The sequence below is a fragment of the Ctenocephalides felis genome, unplaced genomic scaffold (assembly GCF_003426905.1).
Source record: "Ctenocephalides felis isolate EL2017-DRISC unplaced genomic scaffold, ASM342690v1 CF-g0.4_SCAFFOLD_00956, whole genome shotgun sequence".
NCBI lineage: Eukaryota > Metazoa > Arthropoda > Insecta > Siphonaptera > Pulicidae > Ctenocephalides > Ctenocephalides felis.
The window spans coordinates 8,506-27,554 of record NW_020537110.1 but is presented as its reverse complement, the minus strand read 5'-3'; the positions used below and the strand labels follow the sequence as shown (position 1 = coordinate 27,554).

At 30.4% G+C, this 19,049-nt stretch overlaps 2 protein-coding genes across 2 annotated transcripts; both read right to left on the bottom strand.

Moving 5' to 3' along the window:
- Window positions 1-1,886: 1,886 nt before the first annotated feature.
- LOC113365375 (zinc finger protein 501-like) lies at window positions 1,887-8,540 on the bottom strand. The gene is made up of 3 exons (XM_026606947.1): window positions 8,398-8,540; window positions 4,704-4,882; window positions 1,887-3,058 (listed from the first exon to the last, which is right to left on the bottom strand). The coding sequence occupies exons 1-3, from the start codon at window positions 8,538-8,540 to the stop codon at window positions 1,887-1,889; spliced, it is 1,494 nt and encodes a 497-aa protein (XP_026462732.1).
- Window positions 8,541-11,194: 2,654 nt separating this feature from the next.
- On the bottom strand, window positions 11,195-12,086 carry LOC113365374 (oocyte zinc finger protein XlCOF15-like). The gene has a single exon (XM_026606946.1). It carries the CDS (start codon window positions 12,035-12,037, stop codon window positions 11,195-11,197), a length of 843 nt encoding a protein of 280 aa, XP_026462731.1. The 5' UTR covers window positions 12,038-12,086.
- Between the last annotated feature and the right edge of the window lie 6,963 nt (window positions 12,087-19,049).

Genomic DNA, 19,049 nt, shown 5'->3' with positions numbered 1-19,049 from the left:
CTCGATTGAAGGAAGAAGAATCACCACCATAAAGTACGCTGATGATCTAGTAGTGATATCAAAAAACCAAAACGAGCTGCAAAACGTGATAAACAGAATCGTCGAAGTGGGTAGAAGATACGGAATGGAAATCAACATAGTGTTATGCCCGCTTCACATCCCTACATCGAATACTCTATTAGTATACACACCACTAGCTAGGACAGGCGAAGGGTATCGGAGATACCCGAAGATATCCGAAGGCGATAACCCTATGATGCACATGCGAGTTTCAGTCTCTCTTTTGGACTGCAGCATACAGGCGATACTAAATTAAACTCTATAATATAATTTATAATTTTCATTCATGAGATTACTGTACTTAAAGTTAATAAAAGTTTGTCCATTAGTCGATAAGGACTTGAAGTGTTTTTCCTTTATTAAATCTCCGCTGCAAGGCAAAAACAAGCTGTGGTATATCATTGTTAAGGCAGTGAAATATACGAAGCACAACAATAGACAAGTCGAAAGTGATGAGAATCACAAAAACAAATAACCCCCTGAGGATAACGGTAGAAAATCGAGAATTGGAAGACGTGGATCACTTCAAATACCTGGTAAGCATACTAACCAGAGACGGATACTGCACGAAAGAGATCAGAACAAGGATCGCAAGCGCCAAGGCGGCATTCACAAAGAAGAGAACGCTACTGACGAGCAAACTGAGTCTTGACTTACGGAAGAGACTAATAAAGTGCTACGTCTGGAGCATAGCTCTGTACGGATCGGAGACATGGACCCTGGCCGATAAAAACTACCTCGAGAGTTTTTAAATGTGGTGCTAGAGGCTAATGGAAAAGATAAAGTGGACAGACAAAGTAACAAATGAAGAAGTCCTGAGAAGAGTGGGCGAAGAAAGGACTCTACTGAGCACAATTCTGAGAAGGAAAGGAAACTGGATTGGATCTCTTTTGCAAAAAGAGTGCCTCCTACACGACGTCGTCGAGGGTAAAATAGAAGGAACAAAAGGAATGGGAAGAAGAAGAATGCAAACGATTGACGACTTACGCGAGAAGAGAAAATACAGGGAACTGAAAGCCGAAGAGCATGATCAAGAAGCATGGAAACAAAAGTTTGGAAAGAAAAATACTTAAATAAATAAATAGGTTATGGGATGAAGGGCAAGGAAATCATTTGTTGTGGTGGCTCTCACACCATGGACCTGCCTTCGGGCAGACTACCACTTATTATTATTATTATTATATATTAATATTATGTATTATTATAAACTTTAAGTTTGCAGATTTTGAAGAACACATTTATGAAAAATAATACGAAAAATCTGATATTGTTGTTAGTTGTTGAAATTAGTTTCCAAAGATCTTGTTTTGTTATTAGAAATTCAATAACAAATGCTAAAGTATTTGATGTTGTTATTTGTAATTGGCTTTTTATAAAATTATATATTAAGGTGACTAGTTCAAATTATAAAAATGAAATTTTGAAGGATATTAAACCAAGGCAAGCACTCCTCGGCCAAAAATTATTATACCGGTGTTAAATTAGACTATCTTATATAAAAAACGAGTTGGTTCTGAAATTTAATAGCAAATGATTACAATTATTTTTAAATCATTATTATTAAAAATTGAGTTTATTCATTTTCCAAACTGATTTTGTTTTACACACTTATAACATTCTCCAATAGTTTCTATTGCAATAAGTCACAAATTAGAAAAACCACAAAAAATGTATAAAACAATTATATAAAAATTGAATTGGTTATCAATAAATGCATATTATTATATGTTTACTATGTACTTTATTCTATTTAATCATTCTTATATTACATTACATGCAAGAATATTTTATAACATGTATCTAAATATTTCGAAGTAAAAAATATTTCACTTATTTTCATCTCGCTTCTGACTATGAATTAACATGTGTCTCCTCAAATTTCTCGAACAACCAAATCTTTTATTGCATGTTTCACATTTATAGGCACGCTCTCCGGTATGAGAAAGCATGTGACTTTTCAAACTATATAATGTTGTGAATGACTTATTGCATAAACTGCATTCATGGGGGCGCTCACCAATGTGAATTAGGTTGTGACTTTTCAGAGTACTTACTCGTGTGAATGACTTATTGCATATAATGCATTTAAAAGGACGCTCACCACTGTGAATTAGGTTGTGTTTTTTCAGAGTACTTAATTCTGTGAATGCCTTATTGCATATCTTGCATTGATGGGGGCGCTCACCACTGTGAATTAGGTTGTGACTTTTCAGAGTACTTACTTGTGTGAATGACTTATTGCATATAATGCATTTATAAGGACGCTCATCACTGTGAATTAGGTTGTGTTTTTTCAGAGTACTTAATTGCGTGAATGTCTTATTGCATATATTGCATTTATAGGGGCGCTCACCACTGTGAATTAGATTGTGATTTTTCAAAGTACTTAATTGTGCAAATGTCTTATTGCATATATTGCATTGATGGGGGCGCTCACCACTGTGAATGAGCATGTGATTTTTTAGACCATTTAATTGTGCGAATTTCTTTTTGCATATATTGCATTGATAGGCGCGATCAAGACTGTGAATGAGCATGTGACTTTTGAGAGTACTTAATACTTTGAATTTCTTATTACATGTAGTGCATTCATGGGGGCGTTCACCGCTGTGAATAATCATGTGACTTTTCAGATGACTTTTTCGTTTGTAAGTCTTGAGACAGATGTCGCATTTGAATGGGCGTTCTTTGCTATTACTAGGCTTATGATCGACCATATGCTCTTTTAATTGATTTGTTTCTGCAAATGATCGATTACAAATGTCACATTTATAAGCTGATGTCTCAAATAATTCCTGTTTGACTTCTTCTTCGATAGTTACCTCGGAATTCATGAATCTTTCTAAACAGGTTTTATCATCCTCAGTATACGATTCAGATTTAACAATATCATCAAGATCATCCATTTCATCCCCAATTTCGCGTTTAATTTCTTCTTCTAAATATTCTGGTGGCTCAATTTTAATTGCCGGATCATTCACAGTAATGAATGATGCTTCTGACATGTTTAAATATTTTCACTGCGTATACTCAATATTTACAAAAATAGTTATGTGCTAAATAATAATTCAGTTTAAACAACAATCTTTTTTAATATGATAATGATTTCCATTTTATACATTTATTATATTGTCTAGGTTAATTATCTGACATTTGGAGCATAGAATATACTTGCAGAAAGATGAGACACTTATCAAATCGCTTTGACATTTAACAAGTGGCGCCACCTTTTAAATACATGTAGCAACCCTATAATTGACCACCTTTGGAATGGAAAACACGACCAATAGCAGACGTCCACGTCGTTGAGGTTTGGGTATAAAACCCAGACCTATCATCGAATAATTCTCATTCACCAACCGCTTATCGGTTGTATCAGATGTAGTGTAAATAAGAAGAAATAAATATATATTATTACTATCAACATTTGTTTACCCACATAATTGGTGACCCCGACGTGATCGAAAGTACTGCAATATCTGCTACAAATAGTAATATTACAGAACTCACAAAATCAGTCGAGGACTTACGAAAGCAAGTAAGTAAATTACTTGCCCAAAACAAAACCAAGCGACGTTCAAGAAGTAATAGTCCATATTTTAACAGACAATCAAAAAAATATGACATTTATTGGTATCACCATCGCTGGCAGAACAAAACTTTAAAATGTACTAAACCTTGCTCATTTCAGCATTCAACATGAAGGGCAGTCGCTAATGGCGGCAAGTGATTGCCTCAAGACGTCGCACCGCCTGTTTGTTACCGATAAAAATTCAAAACTGCAAATTTTAGTCGACACAGGATCAGATTTGTGTGTTTGGCCACGAAAATTATTACGAGGGCACTACCAAGCATATTCAACTAGATTTGGGTTTGAGAAGAAAATTCCGATGTCGCTTTGTAATAGCAGATGTGACAAATTATCCTATTATTGGCTCAGATTTTCTTCATTTTTACAATTTATTAGTGGACATTCGCCTTAAAAGACTAGTGGACTGAAATACAAACTCATATGTTGCTGGCATAATTAGAAGTGTCAACCTTACTCTTCTTTTATCTATGTGTCAACCTTACCAACATTACTACAATCATTTCAAAAACTAATAAACACTTCTCCCAATCATTACTAATTGAATGTTTTTAGATGATTCAAATCGGATGCTCCGTTCTCGCAAAAACTCGATTTGTATTTTCTGCACTCTTTGCTCTTTATCTCCGTAACCGCTGGACCTGCCTTTGCCAAAAACTAATCAGCTCATCTCCCTATCAATAGGAATCGAATGTTTTTTAAACCATTCAAATCGGTTAATCCGAAAACGTGACTGGAAATTTGTATCCATATATACATACACACACACACATCCATTGTTTCTGAGGTATGCCAAAATGTTCAGAAACCTTCAAAACAATTTCGATTTTCGGCCCATTACAATAACTTACCCTACGGGAAGTTAATGTAACATAAGAATAGTAACTAATAATAATAATAATAATATATAATAATAGTAAATAATAAAATAATATAATAATACTACAAAAAAACATTAAATTAACTAACATATTTAGATGATTTACTATAAAAAATATAGAAATTGTTCCATTTAGCAATTTAGCAACAAGGATATTATCCATTGGTGATTTACGCTTGAGCCTCCTGGAATGTGGCATTTCACGCAGTTGTGCAACTATTTTATTTGGATGGGCTTCTAGTTTTTGAAAGTGGTGGACACTGAAGTTTCTTATTACTTCCTCGATATATAAAGTATTCAGATCGTCATGTATCGTCTTGTTACTGACGAACCACGGGGCATCAACTATTTGTCTGAGTATTTTAAAATAATTATAAAGGCACTTTTCATTTATTTTATTTTAATATTAAATTAGTAAAAAAACTAGTTGGTATTGGTATTTTGCCTTGAGGCAAGTTACATGAACTTCCCGATTTGTGTGAATAATCGACTTAATTCATGATAGATAGATTAATTTATGAGTAGTAAAAAGGATTCGAAGTGATAAAGTGAAGTAAGATTTATTACACATTATTGAAAATCGAACACGTCAACCCGGTCGGAGTATTTTTTTAAAGGAAATTTTCAAAAATCTATAATTTTTATAATTGAGCCAGTTTTTTGTAGGACTTTAATTGTTTAGTATATTTATTAAGACCAAGCATTTATCGTTATACCAGGTAAATCATCTAAGTTTAATTTTAACAAATGTCAAAAGAACTACTCATTTTCTCAAACTTTGATGAATTTTTAGAATTAAACTACTTGTAAGGCCGTAATATTTCAGTAAGTTCTATAACACCATGATATATATTGCCCAAAAAAGTTCCATGGAAATCGGCTTATTTTTTTTTCAACAAGAAAACGGCTCGGTAGATTCTCACCTAAAACTAATCATCAGTATCATAATCAATCAATCAATCAGTATCCCGACTAATATCTTTTGAACAGTTTTTGATTTTTTAAAATCGGTTCGGTAGTGTGAGCCTAAATGTGGACGAAAGGTTTAACACTTTTTTCCAAATTACAAAGAAACGGCTCGGCGGATCGTCGCACAAAACTGAGAAACGATAATCCTCATCGAGATACATCAAATGGTTTTTAAATTTCTGAAATCGGTTCAGGCGTTTTTGAGCAAACGTCGATGAAAGCGTTAATTTTGACAAATGCTAAAAAGACCATACTAATTTTTGCAAACTTTGATGAATTTTTTAAGCTAAACGAGTTGTCGTAGGGCCGTAATATTTTAGTATGATCAAGAAGACTATGGTATCTACCGTCAAAAAAATAATAAAAATCGACGAAAAAATTTACATTACAAGAAAACAGCCCGGCCGATCTCTACCAAAAATTAATCAGTTCGATCGATTTCCAACCAATATCTTTCGAAAGATTTTTGAATTTTCAAAATCGATTCAGAATTGCGGGCTAAAACGTGGACGAAAAAGTTTTCACTTTTCTGCACAAAGCTGACAAACAATAGTCCTCATCGAGATACATCAAATGGCTTTTAAATTTTTGAAATCGGTCCAGCCGTTTTTGAGAATACGGCGATTTGCGGCAAAAAATCTGCTGGTGCACACGCACACACACACACATATTTTTTCCAAATTTGGTCTCATTCGATTCAGAATGGCTTGAAACGTCGAGAAAACATAAAATCAGCGAATCGGATTTTTTTATGAAAACATAAACTTCTCCTTCGGGAAGTTAAAAATTGGTATACAATTTTGTGTTATATTCAGTTATATTAATTAGTGCTCACATATTTGAGTTTTTGTTTTGATTATTTGTTTTGCAATAAAAACATTTTTCTTCACTAAAATTCATGTGTTATCCTCGTCATTCTCGTAATTATCGATAATTTAACGATTTAATTCAAAAGACATGCTAAGGAAAAGCTTCAACAAATATTTGCGTGGGTATATCATTGCTACAAAATTAATATTAATATATTTGTTACTGATAACACAACATGCAAATCAATAAAATTTCTTATGGCCATGGCTCAAAATTGTATAGTGCTTTTGAGCAACACATGTTTGTTCTAATATTGTGGCCCATAACAGTATCAATAATATTTAAATTAGGCTTGCAACGAATAATATATTCGGCAAAATGCCGAACACCGAATATTCGGCAAAATGCCAAACACCGAATATTCGGCTTGCTCCAGAGACTAATACCAAATATCCGGCAACTATTCGACAGACTGAATACAAACTCGTTCGTATTAATGTAAATATTATTTACAGTTGCTATATTACTAACGTACTACATGTTTATTAACTTCCCGAAGGAGAAGTTTATGTTTTCATCAAAAAATCCGAATTGCTAATTTTATGTTTTCTCGACGTTTCAAGCCATTCTGAATCGAATGAGACCAAATTTGGAAAAAGTATGTGTGTGTGTGTGTATGTGTGTGTGTATGTGTGTGTGCGTGTATGTGAACAGATTTTTTGCCGTAAATCGACGTTTTCTCGAAAACGGCTGGACCGATTTCAAAAATTTAAAAGCCACTCGATGTATCTCGATGAGGACTATTGTTTGTCAATTTTGTGCGACGATCGGGCAAGCCGTTTCTTTATAAATCGCAAAAAAGTGAAAAAAATTTCGTCTACGTTTTAGCCCGCAATTCTGAATCGATTTTGAAAATTCAAAAACCGTTCGAAAGATATTGGTTGGGAATCGTGCTGATTAGTTTTTGGTAGAGATCGCCCGAGCCGTTTTCTTGTAATAAAGTTTTTTAAAAAAAAATTTCGACGATTTTTATGATTATTTTTTTGACGGTAGATACCATAGTCTTCTATATCATACCAAAATATTACGGCCCTACGACAACTGGTTCAGCTTTAAAAACTCGACAAAGTTTGCAAAAATTGGTATCGTTTTTTTGGCATTTGTCAAAATTAGACCTTTGATCGACGTTTTCTCAAAAACGCCCGAGCCGATTTTAGAAATTTAAAAGCTATTTGATGTATTTCGGTGAGGACTATCGTTTGTCAGTTTTGTGTGACGATCTGCTAAGCCGTTTCTTTGCAATTTGAAAAAAAGTGTTAAACTTTTTTTCGCATTTAAGCTCATCCTACCGAACCGATTTTAAAAAATCAAAAACTTTTCGAAAGATATTAGTTGAGAATGACACTGATTAGTTTTAGGTGAAAATCTACCGAGCCGTTTTCTTGTAATTAACTGTTGAACAAAAAATTTAAGCCGATTTTCATGGAACTTTTTTTGGCGATATACATCATGGTCTTATAGAACTTACTGTAATATTACGGCCTTACGACAAGTAGTTTAATTTTAAAAATTCGTCAAACTTTGCTAAAATAATTATCGTTTTTTTTTTAAAGTAGGATTGATAAAGTATATTATTTACACTTTTTTTTGATTAAGTCGATTATTTACGCATATCGGGAAGTTCATGTAACTTGCCTCAAGGCTAAATACCAAACCAACTAGTTCAATTTTTATTCCTAGACTTGCATCGACCATTCGGTTACTCTTTCTTATTTGAAGAATATGGCACCATTACCTTTCGGACGAATACCGAATACTTAATGTGATACGGAAATAAATCAAAAAACGATTCTTTACAGATATATAAATGGATTTCGTAATATTTCTTTCATAATATATATATATATATATATATATATATATATATATATATATATATGTACATATATTTTTAATTATAATAATTTAAAATAATTTTTTATAAACGAACCGTTTCCTTTCATAGAATGTTTTATCTTCTATCGACATTTATTTTTCAACTGGGCCCTATTCCTTCTCTTTCGTATTTGATATTTCGTGATTCAAATACTTGACCTTGATTGAGAAACTTGTAACGGATATATATAGTTTGGTGAAAAGTCTCAGACATAAAGAAATTTCACCTCTAAACGCTTTATTGTACGTTAAATAATCATGAACATTACCACTCAACTTCTGAGTGACTTTGAACATGGGTGATGCGTATTTAAGCTAAAATATGAACAAACAAAACAAAAAATTAAATATATATATCGGAGATCATGAAACCGCAAGTGACGCGATCCGAGTTCATCCCAAGTCTGGAATGAAAAGAAAAATTAGATATGTTCAGTTGAGAACAACTGAAACATTTTCGATAATGAATGCATGTTTTCAGAATATGATGCACAATTTAATATCTTCGTTTTGGGCACCGTTAGACGATCAAGAATAATAAATGCAATGTCGACAGTTGCTGATAGAAAATAGACTTAATCCTGTCCGTTAATGTGCGTCAAATTCTAATGTGGATCTGCAAAAAGGAAGAAGCGCAGTATCAAAAAAGAAATATACTAATAAATGAATTTGAATAAAAGAAATTTTATATAGAAGGGGTTGGTAAAATTTATTGAATAATAAAATTTAGGGAAAAGATGACATGAATGAGAGGCAGATGATTACTAAATTATCATTGGTTAGCAAAGTATTGTTTAATATCAAAATTAACAAATTCTGATAAATCATAGAAATATTGAGCTTTTAAGAATTTTACTATAGTATTGTGGAATTTATGATTATTTAGTTTTCGTATGTGAAGTGGTAAGTAAGTTAAAAAGTTGAATTCCAAATCCGTCAATTGAGTTAAAAGACGTTGCAAGTTTAAATACTGGTGCTTTAATAGTTAAGTTTCTTGTCTTGTAATGAGAATTTAACATTGAAGACATATTGAAACGTTCGAGATTATTTTTTATAAACGATATAAACGATAACACATAATGCTAATTTAGGTTTTCATATTTCAGATTTTAAATTATAACGCACTGATTATGAGACAAACCTAGTCTCAAAACGTTTGTAAAAATTATTATTTAATAAATTAGTGCAAAAAAGAGTGTTGTTTGCTCATATTTCTAAATATAATATAAACAAAGCAAAATCTTAAAATCTTAAATTATTTTTGCTTTCCTACATCAGTAGTATCATGTGATTGTGGTGTTGTAAAATGTGTTAGTATAGTGTGGTTTTTCCTGATCTGGTGTGTATAATTTGTTGTTTTCAATTAATTTTTCCAATGTATAAATTCATTTTTTAAAACTTTTTCTTTATAATGTAAATTTCTTTTAGCTGAATGATGAGACACATCTAGTCTCGAAACGTATAAAAAATTAAAATAAATCTTTACATTCGACGCATTGGCTGTTTTATTCATTTCAATATATATATATATATATATATATATATATATATATATATATATATATATATATATATATATGAGTGAGTTCTTGAGAGCGATACATCAAACAAAGAAAAGCCAAAGATTTATAAAATAATCTTTATTTCCAAACGTTTCGACATTCAATTTAATGTCATCATCAGTGGATATTACGTTGGTTAGTTACATATAGAGAAGTGTACACAGCACTAGAGATTGGCACTAACATTTATACAACTAACTTGTCAGTACTATGCATTTTTTATATAATTTTTTTGTATGATGTAAACAGAAAAATGATAGTTTTATTGAACAAAAATGTAAGTAGAATTATGTAATTTCTGCCACGACTTCTGTACTTTGCTAGTACCGAGGCACGAATAGATACGTGCCTCGGTACTAGCAAAGTACAGAAGTCGTGGCAGAAATTACATAATTCTACTTACATTTTTGATCAATAAAACTATCATTTTTCTGTTTACATCATACAAAAAAATTATATAAAAAATGCATAGTGCTGACAAGTTAGTTGTATAAATGTTAGTGCCAATCTCTAGTGCTGTGTACACTTCTCTATATGTAACTAACCAACGTAATATCCACTGATGATGACATTAAATTGAATGTCGAAACGTTTGGAAATAAAGATTATTTTATAAATCTTTGGCTTTTCTTTGTTTGATGTATCGCCCTCAAGAACTCACTCATATATTTCAACATCAAAATTAACTACTAAATCATATATATATATATATATATATATATATATATATATATATATATTAATATTATGTATTATTATAATTTTTAAGTTTGCAGATTTTGAAGAACACATTTATGAAAAATGATACAAGGAATCTGATATTGTTGTTAGTTGTTGAAATTTGTTTCCAAAAATCTTGTTTTGTTATTAGAAATTCAATTATAATTGCTGAAGTATTTGATGTTGTTATACATAATTGGCTTTTTATAAAATTATATATTAAGGTGACTAGCAACAAATTATAAAAATGAAATTTTGAAGGATATTAAACCAAGTTAAGCACTCTTTGACCAAAAATTATTATACTGGTGTTAAATTAGACTACCTCATATAAAAAACGAGTTGGTTCTGAAATTTAATAGTAAATGACTACAATTATTTTTAAATCATTATTATTAAAATTTGAGCTTAATCATTTTCCAAACTGATTTTGTATTACACACTTGATAACATTCTCCATTAGTTTCTATTGAAAGTTAGAAAAATCACAAAAAAATGTATAAAACAATATAATATGTAAAAATTGAATTGATTATTTATCAATGAATGCATATTATGTAATGTTTACTATGTACTTTTTTCTATTTATTGATTCTTATATTACATTACGTACAAGAATATTTTATAACATGTATCTAAAAATTTCAATGTAAAAAATATGTTTATATTTCACTGATTTTCATCTCGCTTCCGACTATGAATTAACATATGTTTCCTCAAATTGCTCGAATGACTAAATCTCTTATTGCATGTTTCACATTTATAAGCACGCTCTCTGGTATGAAAAAGCATGTGACTTTTCAAGTTATATAATGTTGTGAATGACTTATTGCAGAAACTGCATTCATGGGGGCGCTCACCAATGTGAATTAGGTTGTGATTTTTCAGAGTACTTACTCGTGTGAATGACTTATTGCATATAATGCATTTAAAAGGACGCTCACCACTATGAATTAGGTTGTGTTTTTTCAGAGTACTTAATTCTGTGAATGCCTTATTGCATATCTTACATTGATGGGGGCGCTCACCACTGTGAATGAGCATGTGCCTTTTTAGAGTATTTAATTGTGCAAATTTCTTTTTGCATATCTTGCATTGATGGGGACGCTCACCGCTGTGAATAATCATGTGACTTTTCAGATGACCTTTTCGTTTGTAAGTCTTGAGACAGATGTCGCATTTGAATGGGCGTTCTTTGCTATTAATAGGCTTGTGATCGACCATATGCTCTTTTAATTGATGTGATTCTGCAAATGATCTATCACAAATGTCACATTTATAAGCTGATGTCTCGAATAATTCCTGTTTGTCTTCTTCTTTGATAGTCACCTCGGAATTCATGAATCTTTCTAAACAGGTTTCATCATCCTCAGTACACGATTCAGATTTAACAATATCATCAAGATCATCCGTTTCATCCTCAATTTCGCGTTTAATTTCTTCTTCTGAATATTCGGGTGGCTCAATTTTAATTGCCGGATCATTCACAGTAATGAATGATGCTTCTGACATCTTTAAATATTTTCACTGCATATAATCAATATTTACGAAAATAGTTATGTGGTAAATAATAATTCAGTTTAATCAACAATATTTTTTAATATGATGGTTTCAACTTTATACATTTATTATATTGTCTAGGTTAATTATTTGACATTTGGAGCATAGAGTATTCTTGCAGAAAGATGAGACACTTATCAAATCGCTTTGACATTTAACAAGTGGCGCCACTTTTTAAATACATTCTCAACTCAACTGTCAAAAAACGTTTTTATTATTAATTCTAGAATGATTATTATATAGATAAAAGAAGAGTATGGATGGACAGAGATAGAGAGATGGATATAGATATGGATGAAAGAGTGGATTATTACATAGACAATAAAATATTATGAAACTAGTGGTATACGGAATCGTGCCTTAAGGCAAATTGCTGGAACTTTCCATACAGTAACAAAATGATCGAGAAATATAAATATTTTCAAATAGATTATTATAAATACTGTAACATTTTCTAAAACTGATAATAATTATAAAAACTGAATTACCAAGTTAAAGTTATTTATTTAAAGTATATAAGTAAGCTTCAGATCTTTAGCTTTATCTTTAAAATCTGAAAAATTTACGATTACAAAAAAAATATTTTGGATTTTTTTTTAAATTAAAAAAAAACTTAACAACAATTGTTTCGCCAACACAAGCAGAATATTTGTTGGATCATTCAAATCGGACACTCCGTTCTCTCAGAAACTCCGTTTCTATTTTCTACACTCTTTGCTCCGTATCTCCGTAATGGCTGGACCCGCCTTTGCCAAAAACTAATCAGCACATCTTTCTATCAATAGGAATCGATTACATTTGAATTCTATAAATCGGTTCATCCATACGTCCGAAATCGTGGTCGAAAAATGGTCTCCAACACACACACACATCCATTTTTTCTGAGGTATGCCAAAATGTTTAGAAACCTCTGAAACGTAAAGATATGCAAAAATTTTCTTCGGCTAATTACTATAACACACCCTACGTGAAGTTAATTATTTGTATTTAACTAATGATATTAGATATTATACTAAGCACATATTAATAAAATTTATTAATTTCACATTCTACATAAGAGATATTAACTTTGTTAACGTCCTGCAAGGAAAGTTATAGTACATAATAGCAAAGCAAAAATGAAAATGATTTTTTTTATATGTCTGTAAACCGAAAGCCCTCTAAAACTTTTGGTATAACTTAGAGATAATGGATCTACTCATTTTTGTCGACGACTTCGAGAACACGAATCAACCGATTTGAATGATTCAAAAACATTTTGCTTGTATGGACCGTGTGAATAATTGGCTGAATCTCTCAAAGAATAGTAATATAGAAAGATAGCGATATATAATATAAAATATAAAAAAATAAAAAAGTTAGTATAAATAATCAGTAAATAATAATTAATAATTTTGTTTGATTGAGACAGAAAATTATATTTACCTAATTGATATATTAAATTTAATCAACGACTAAACTATTTATTAAAGCATATTCATTGTCATAGATAAATAAGCATGATGTTAATTATCATATTTAAAATAAAATAATAATATAATTTGCCTGGCATGCCATAATCGATATTTGTATTAATCTGTGCCTGTGAGAGAACCCCAGGCGCAAAAAATGAAATATTAGTTGAAACAAAATGCAATATTTTTAAGTTTATCATATTAAATACAAATACATGTATTGGTGTATGGCATCGTGCCTTGAGGCAAATTGCTGGAACTTCTTATACCGTAATCAAATATTCAAAGCATATTAAATGTTTTCAAATATATTGTTATAAATATTGCAACTTATGTTTACATAAAGTAAATAAACAAAACTTAATCAATCGAATTAAAATTTTCATTTTTGATTTTTGGCCCATTACTTTAACTATCCTACGGGAAGTTAAAACAAAAAAATCACTTTTGAAGATTTTGTATTATATCATTCATCATTCAAAAATTGTCTTGATTAGTTTTTAGAGAAACGTGAAAACTTCCTCTTCACAATGAACAGCAAAAATTTTAAAAGTGGCTAAATCTCAATCCTCACTAAATAAGTCGGCACATATCGGAAAGTTGATGCAACTTGCTCAAGACAAAATGCCACTTACACTTAGTTGGTATAAGAAATGTAAATATTAATTATACATTTGGCAGTAATAGGGTTTGTCGGTTTTCAAAAACCGGTTTTTTAGTGAAAAAAGTCGGTTTTCACTGTATAAATGAAAAACGACAAATATAGCCAAATATAAAAGATAGATGGAAGCGTTTTGATTCTTGAATATTTGTATATATTAATTTAGATTTTTATACCAGTGTATATATTAATTTAAATCAGTGTGACTTCTTCTTGAAGAAGTAACTTTCTCTACTCAAGCTTAAAAAAAAGTTTTAAACTTTAGAAGTCACAAACTAAAGAACAAAAAACTTAGAATTATTATATCAGGCTTTAAAAACAATCAAGCATAATTTGGTCGCAAGTATGAGAGTATTTTCGATTTCAGGATTTTTTTTATGAATCAACAATGGACATGTCTAAGTAGCAATTCGATAGACGTTCTCCGTTTTCTTAAATTATATTTTATTAACAAAAAAAAACAATTATAATGTTTGAAATTAATTAATTAAAATTGTTCGGAACAGACAATACCCGAGTTTAGCTTAATTGTTTTTAAATTGAAACTGATGTTAAGAAGTATGTATCAACATGTATCTAACTTTTTTTTAAATTTAATGCATTTTTTTATTTAAAAATGTATTATTTTTATTTATTCAAAAACTTTCCTTTCGCTATCATAAAAAAACCTTCATTCTCATATGTGAAAATGATGCATGAATAACGAATAATTATTTTCAAAGTTATTCAAGATAAACTATTATTTTTTTGTTCTACTAATTAAAATTAAAATAATTTTGTTTACTATCCATGAGATTGAACAATAAATAAATTCAGTCAATTACTGCTCTAAATTACACTAAATTTGCGGATAATTTGCGGACAGAATATTCGAGCAAAAATTTATTTTCTACATAAAATTCGAAGACCGGTTAAAACCGGTTTTGTAGTAAAATTATAATTCGAAAACCGGTTTTCTGAAATGTCGGTTTTTGTATAAACCCTAGTCAGTAATAATCACAATAAACAACATTTATAAGCTAAATCTAAAGATGTACATTTATTGCCCCACTAATAATTTTTATGGATACTAGAGCCCTTACTAATGCCTAATTTTTTGTGATCTCAAAGTGTTTTGATGGATCAGCACGTCGTTGCTTAATATCTTTTGGATGGGTAATGGTCCATTGCGACAGGTCGTATTCTTTTGACAGGACACCATTTGTAACTGCCAAGAAATTAGGCAATTTAATACCACAGATACGTTTGTCAGAATAAGGCGCAGGTGTAAAAAATCGGAAAACAAGAAATAGAAGTTGTGACAAGTGGCAGCCGTTATTTAATGAAACTGCCGATTCACTAATTCGCCCAATATAAATATATAGACAAAAAGACACAGTGGCCTTACTGAAAAACTGGCTAGTTTTAATAACGTTTCAGTGACTTTATATTTTTGCTTATTTCTTTTTGTTCACGCCAAAATAGACGTGACAACGTCGGATTAACCCCTTCACTACTAGTAGGGTTTATACAAAAACCGACATTTCAGAAAATCGGTTTTCGAATTTTAATTTTACTGAAAAACCGGTTTTAACCGATTTTCGAATTTTATATAGAAAATAAATTTTTGCTCGAATATTCTGTAATTTATCCGCAAATTTAGTGTAATTTAGAGCAGTATTTGACTGAATTTATTTATTGTTCAACTTTATAGATAGTAAACCAAATTATTTTAGTTTTAATTAGTAGAAAATTAGTAAAAATATTTTTATGATAGTGAAAGGAAAGTTTTCGAATAAATTAAAATAATACATTTTTAAATAAAAGAAATCATTAAATTAAAAAAAATATATTAGATACATGTTGATACATACTTGTTAATACCAATTTTAGTTTTAAAAACTATTAAGCTAAACTCGGGTATTGTCTGTTCTGAGCAATTTTAATTAATTAATTTTAAACATTCTAATTGTTTTTGTTTAATAAAATTCGATTTCAAAAAACTGAGAACGTCTATCGAATTTCTACATAAACGTTTCCTTTGTTTACTCACAAAATTTCATGAAATAGAAATTACTCTCATACTTGCGACCAAATTATGCTTAATTGTTTTTAAAGCCTGATATAATAATTCCAAGTTTTTTGTTCTATAATTTGTGGCTTCTAGGGTTGAAAACTCTTTTTTTTAAGTTTGAGTAGAGGAAGTTACTTCTTCAAGAAGAAGTCACACTGATTTAAATTAATATATACACTGGTATAAAAATCTAAATTAATATATACAAAAGTTTTCTGGGAAATGCTATAGAAATGATATGATTTCAAGAATCAAAATGCTTTCATCAATCTTTTATATTTGGCTATATTTGTCATTTTCCATTTATACAGTAAAAAACGACTTTTTTCACTATAAAACCGGTTTTCAAATTCCATAATTTTCGCCAAAAAACCGGTTTTTAAAACCGGTTTTTGAAAACCGACAAACCCTAGTATATATAGACCAAAAGACACAGTGGCCTTATTGAAAAATTGGCTAGATTTCGTAACGTTTGGGTGATTCTAATGTAATGTAAACGGGGGGGGGGGGGTAATTTTAAATATCACGTCGTATCACCAAGTAGGAGGAGGAAAATTCCTAAAAAATAGATCACGTGATTAATGGACGCTTCCTAAACAGATAAACTGAACTAAGTAAAGTAATGCAGGTTGGCAGTTGCAGTTATAACTATTAGATAGGTGAACTGGTAAAAAAATACAAGTAGAAATTCAAATATGTAGAGAAGGTAGACAGGTAAACAGATGCACAATTAGACATATAAATAAGTTGCACAGGTAGACAGTTAAACTGGTAGACAGGTAAACAGTTTACAGGTGAACAGATACAGAGATAAACAGGGTAAGCGAGAATAAATGCATAAACAGGTAGACAGGTTTACACACACAAAGGTGTGAAAAACATATTATTTATCTAAACGATTATTTACACTTATCGGGAAGTTAATGCAACTTGTTAGTTGACGCAAAATGTCACTTACAACTAGTTATTTATAATTTTATACATAGGCAACATTTTATGCTTGTCATCATTCTGAAGCATATAAAAAACATTAAAAAGTTTTAATATATAATAAGTTGAAATACACTTTGAAATTGGAATGCTTTTAATAATTTTAAGATGACTCTGGAATCTATTTGAGTTCGAACTGAAACCTTGAGGATTTTGAAAATGTTTATTTGTAGAAACTTGTTTTAAAGCCCTAAATTGATTCAGCCGTGGCTTATAAAATCCTACAAGTGGAAAATAAGTATCTTAAAATGATCACAAGATCTTTTGATATGCAGAAAAACTTAATTTAGTTTCAATTTAGATGGGATGTGCTGCATAAAATGTAGAAAATTTAGTTATATTACAATGCCCAATATTCTATTCTATAAACAAATCAATATTTCTACTGAATTTACCACCTTACGCATTATGATGTCCTATTAATCCAAAATCATTGTTTGAACTTTATTGAAAATTATTATACTTTCAATAACGACTGTTATTTTAATTTACAAAATGAAAGTGCTCTCATATTTAGGTCGTTCGAAGTCTTTAACCCATTGCAAAATCTGTGGTTACAAAAATTACGAAAGTGTTTTCAGAGGTCGTTGATTCTTTTAACTTTAATGAGATCAAGTCGAGTTCTTGCACCCAAGCGAATTAGAAGAAATTTGCCCTCTGGCTAAAACCAAACTGGTTAGACAATTGGTTATAAGCAAATTGACTATAAAAATCTGTCAATGGTTTTATTATGTAGTAGAATACACAATGGAACAAATGTAATATATTATGCCACATGAAGATTGAACTATTAGGCTGGAGTCGGATATAAATTCATTAAAAATTTATTGACTTCCTGTAGGATAAGTTATACTAATAACAAAAAAGTCGATAATGAAAATGTTTGCATATCTTTACATTTCAAAGGTTTCTCAACATTTTGGCATACCTTAGAAAACATGGAAGAATGTAGGTGTGCAGTATGTATGTATGTATATGCGGATACAAATTTTTGTCGACGATTTCGAGAACACGGATCAACCGTTTTAAATGATTCAAAATCATTCAATGTTTCAAGTATTTATTATTTGATTACCAAACTTCTTACATCTAAATATACAATATTGTAATTATTAAATTATACATATAGCCTTTAAAATCAAATTATTTTATTAAATGGATACTCAAATAATATTTTGAGCTTTTACTGTATATTGGAATAAATTATGAAAGAGTAGATTACAGTTTTGTTTGTCCGGATATTCGAATTGCGATATAGTTAACAAGAAATGAAATAATAGTTTTATAATAAACGGAACAAAAAACACGATTTGAAATGCACATTAATTATTTGAGGTCATGTTACATCGATGGCCAACCTGTGTATGAAGTATGTACTTTATTCCAAAATTAATATTTTAATAGATATTGATGAAGTGCGAAACGAACTTTATTAACTTTTCAATATCATAAGTTGTTTTTCTTAGTGAAGTAGAACTTCTTTAGGCGCGACTAGGGTATAAATCTGTGCAAATGCAACGGAAGAGCGTTACGCTCAAGTGCCAATGATTTGTAATTCGTTCTCGATATATTCTATACGGGTCGATTGTGATTGGTTGTCGTGTCCACTTCAAAATCGATAAAAGCGTGAAGCATATTGTTAGAAATGTCATTCCTAGGCTTAGTGGGAATCAGAATTTGATAAAAAATGTCTAGATAAGAAGAATATTTTATTCCGTCACCAGTAAATAATTGTAGTGAAAGATACGTAAGTTTATGGAAATAATTTGTATTTGCTTACTATATATTTTTAGAAATTATTGTTAT